This window comes from Anopheles coustani, chromosome 2 (genome assembly GCF_943734705.1).
Source record: "Anopheles coustani chromosome 2, idAnoCousDA_361_x.2, whole genome shotgun sequence".
Taxonomy (NCBI): Eukaryota; Metazoa; Arthropoda; class Insecta; order Diptera; family Culicidae; genus Anopheles; species Anopheles coustani.
This window is the reverse complement of record NC_071289.1, coordinates 47,183,655-47,187,991: the sequence shown is the minus strand read 5'-3', so window position 1 is coordinate 47,187,991 and position 4,337 is coordinate 47,183,655. Positions and strand designations below refer to the sequence as shown.

General features: G+C 40.9%; 1 protein-coding gene across 1 annotated transcript; it reads left to right on the top strand.

Moving 5' to 3' along the window:
* Window positions 1-2,257, top strand: LOC131264464 (gustatory receptor for sugar taste 43a). Its single transcript, XM_058266765.1, has 13 exons — window positions 1-157; window positions 220-274; window positions 382-526; window positions 640-748; window positions 847-909; window positions 978-1,121; window positions 1,197-1,310; window positions 1,394-1,487; window positions 1,564-1,660; window positions 1,720-1,815; window positions 1,870-1,938; window positions 2,020-2,109; window positions 2,174-2,257. Exons 1-13 carry the CDS (start codon window positions 1-3, stop codon window positions 2,255-2,257), a joined length of 1,317 nt encoding a protein of 438 aa, XP_058122748.1.
* The last annotated feature ends 2,080 nt before the right edge of the window (window positions 2,258-4,337 follow it).

Below are 4,337 nucleotides of genomic sequence, written 5' to 3'. Positions count from 1 at the left end.
ATGGAGATATCAGAACCCACTAAGTTGATTTTCTATGTGAGTCGGGCATTTGGTCTAGCCCCGTACGTTATAAAACGAACCGCCAAAGGGCAAATAGTGGACTATCGGCGTAATATGTTTTTAATTGCCTACAGTCTTAGCTTGGTGTTTTGTTTGGGTAGGAAACATTTAATTCTGTGCACATAAATTATGCGGAGTGACCTAGTATTCGTTTTCCAGCTGGACTCACATATAAGGGAATATTTTTCGACGTCACTTCGAAGAAACCCATACGGTGAGTTTTTTTTTAACTTTGTGCCGTTTAAAATTCAATTGCATGATCCGTACTGATCGTTAACAACCTACTTTAAGCAATACTAAGCAACAACTACATTTGGAAAGTTTCGTTTTCAGAATGAAAACGGCTACTTCAAAGGTGGTCACGATTCTGGATGTATCGGTCGTGGTATCAGCCTGCATTTGTGGTGCACTGAGCGGCATATGGGGTTTGCAGTTTGTGCGTGAATTAAACCAACGTCTTGTTGAGGTATTTAACTCTTCGTCTTATTGAGGTATTAAAATCTTCAAAAGAGACGATAAATTTTACAAAACAAGGGAGTTCAAGGAAATTAAGGTTATTACTGTAATTATGTTTGCTAGGCAGATGAAATGCTCTCCTTATACATCAGTGGACGGAACCGAAGCAAACGAAAACATAAAGGCGTTCTCATGCTGGGATTAGTCAGTTTCATCATCACTGGAGCATTGTGTAAGGAACACTTTTTGGTTAACAAAGATAAAACAAGTCCCTCGTCAATTGAAGATGGGCGTTTTTTACTAATCGCTTCTTAATTCCCACCTACGTAGCGTTGGATATCTGGGTCTGGTACAGAATAGCGGACAAAATAAAAAATGAGTACAGCGATTCAAGTGGGTATATCCTTCCATACAATGTTCGTTAAGTATGCAGCCAACAAAGCATTTACCCTCAATTTCAGGTGCGAATGTGTTGGGTTATTTTCCATTCTACTGCCTTTATTATATCCTCATGATGTTCCACGTACTGTTCGCACAAGCAGCGTTGGGCATCGGCAACAGATATCGAGACTTGAATGTAGCCCTATATGAAACGTTTCCCGACTGTAAGATTTCCCATACATTTCCAGTATCATTATTATCGTTCTGAAGATCTCTTTCTAATGTTTATCCAATGTCAGTCAACAGAATGCCACAGATAGATGTTTCTCCAATTTCATCCATCAACCTCGATCCTGGCAGAAGAGTGCCAGTAGACATCGAATGTCGAAAGGGTGTTACCAACGTTGTTCATGGTATGGGTCAACAAGTGCCTTGGTCGGACGTACTACTGTAAGAAGATTAGTTTTTACTGTATACGATGTATGTTTGTCTGTAGGACTTATGAAACAACGTAACTCACCACGAAGAGTTATAGCAGACTTAGCTGAAATACATGCTTCCCTGTCATACGGCGTGGTGCTAGTATCGAAGTATGCTATTAATTTACTCCTCTATCCAGCTGAGTATTCCTTTTTTTAACGATCCTCCACTCGGTTCTCCCTGAAGGACCTTTGGTATTGCTCTGTTAACAGTGCTTGGATCATGCTTACTACATCTGGTTGCAACGTCCTACTTCTTAATGGTTGAGCTTGTTGGCGATAAGGTGATATCAACGTATTAGCATGTTAGTTGATAATATTCAAAAATTTGTTTTGGTTGTAGGACGCCGTCTTTGCGTGGATTCAAGCCTTATGGTTATTCATCCATATGTTCCGGTTCCTGCTGACCATTGAACCGTGCCACATTACCAATACCGAAGTACGTTTGGTAAATTATGTTCGTTTCTGTTCTTATTTCCTTCCAATCTTCCAGTGCAATCGTACGCTCGTCATCATCAACAATTTGCGACGTGCTTGCAAGAATCCAGAGATCGTGGAAAGCGTAAGTTATTCTTTTTCCTTAGCTTGTATGTACACAAAACAATGCGAATTGTGATGGAGTCCATAAACCCTTTTTTTATAGATAAACATGTTTTGGCAGCAACTTGTAGGAAACAATGTTTCATTTACAGCTTGTGGGCTTTGCACTATTGATCGAAGGATTATCACATCGGTAAGACGAAATTTGGTCTGATGAACGACACCCTTATACAGCTTTCTGAATTGCATTTTTTCAGTACTGCGGAGCGATTGCTACCTACTTAGTAATTTTAATCCAATTCAAAGAAGCGGACGACAATTCTCTTAAAACATCGCATTGAGCATAGTTTAGTCAAAGCACAGATTACTATAACAGTACAGATTTATCCACGGGAAACTATAAATTTGTATGTATGTATAATAAAATTAAGCTGAAGTAGTAATTTACCCAAATAAGTAGCTGGGGTCCGCGATAGCCGAGCGGTAGCGCCGGTTAGAAAATCGGCCCATGAGCGACGGGGCTCACCACCTCGACGGCGTGGGTTCAAATCCCAACCGAGACCGGACCCTCTCCTGTACGAGAGGACTGACTATCCACGTACAACAGGGAACTAAGTCTCGTAAGCCCTTAACGGGCAGGCATGACCAAGAGGTCGTTACGCCAAGAAGAGGAAGAAGAAGAAGAAGTAGCTCTTTTGTTTGTTGATGTCTACAAAGTATGATTGCCCGGTTCAAAATTGATATAGCTATTGCAAGCATGGTATTGCCACCTAAGAATCAAAACATTACACCTTTTACCACTGTTTAGCGCGATGGCCAAGGCCTTTAGTGACACCGTCCAAAACGTTTAGAGACTCCATCCAAAGCATTAAGAAGATGACAGACCCTTCTAAGATAATGGGAGCACCCTTTGCGCGTTGACCGCACCTATTAGACCGTTCGCCACGCCTTTTAGCGGCAGTCATTTTTGCGAGCCTTTTGTGAGCGCTTTTGTTCAAAGAATTGATTGTAGAGGTGGATGCTTCATTTCGTGGTTTGAATTTTCCGTTACGTATCAATATTTTCAAATATTTTTTGTTTTACTGGGAAATTCTTTAAAAATGCAAGAGAATTTCTTTCTGATAATTCTAAATGAAAATATTACTATTCTAACATTTTTCCAGTTATTAAATCCCGATATCTCTCACGAAATTGGTATAGATGATACGTCAACGCCAAATTCTTCACGTTGTTTCGTCTGCAAAATCATGAATGTGATAGAACAATCCTCTTCGATCAAAGCTTGTATGTGATGTACATGATTTTGGCCCATCTTGTTTTTGCTGCAGACCTCCCTGTTTGCCTTCTCTTACTATTCCAGGGTTAACACGTTAACCACCCAGCCTATTTTGTGACACTTTCCGTTTACGCCACTCGGTCTGCATTTCACGATAAGCACCGGTGAAAAGAAACGAAGTGGAAAGACATAAACGAAGAGAGTGCATGAACATGAAGCACACTGGTGGACTGACACTGGCGAACCGACGCTGGCGGACTGACATCGATCAACTGACGAGACTCATGGATGCGTCAGTTCCTAGGGACCAACGTGGCGTGAACGGAAACTTCACCGTCAGTCCCCAGGGACTGACATGGCGGTTAACGGGTTAAGAAATATTCTCATGATTCTACAAATCGTATCCGTATCAAAATAATTTTCATACGGTTTACTATGTTCAATTCAAAGTACCTATTGTCTTTTTTCTTAACGAGTAGACGACGAATATTGCTTGCAAAACCACCAGAACACCACTTCGTCATCGCGCATACCTAAATACCTATATTAGGTGAGTTACACTTTAGTCTACCTTTACTTTCTCCCTTGTAAGGCGAGTTAGTCTAAAGTCTAACATCTGAGACACATTTGAACAAACAATCCAGCTGAACAAAAAATATTCCAAAATATGGTAAAAGAGTTAATGAGGCCCCGGGCTAGATTCTCCTCTTCCTACTGGTTCACATTAAGCGCCTGAAGCTATGCAAAGCGCGACGCATGCATTCTTTTCGAATATTTGATCGCTAACGGTTCGCTTAAAAGACCATAACGGTTTAAACTAATTACGCGGTGGTGGTTGAATGCGGGTTAATATACTTTTACATGTTAAGTTACTAGTAAGTAAACTATACCACACATGATGGACAGCGTGAAACAATGGGTTTAGCCGAAGAAATGATTTGGAAACCGAAAAAGAGAGTTTGTTATAGTTTTGAGAAATAAGGGGGGCCCGTGGGCCCCCCTCATACCGCACCCCCTAGATTGATTGCGTAGCCGAAATTAACGGTACACACTACGGTTCAAATACTCGTTGGTTGAATTTAACGAATTAATGTATCACCAATTGCATACATTCAGTTTAAACGTCCACAAGAGGTGTAGCCACG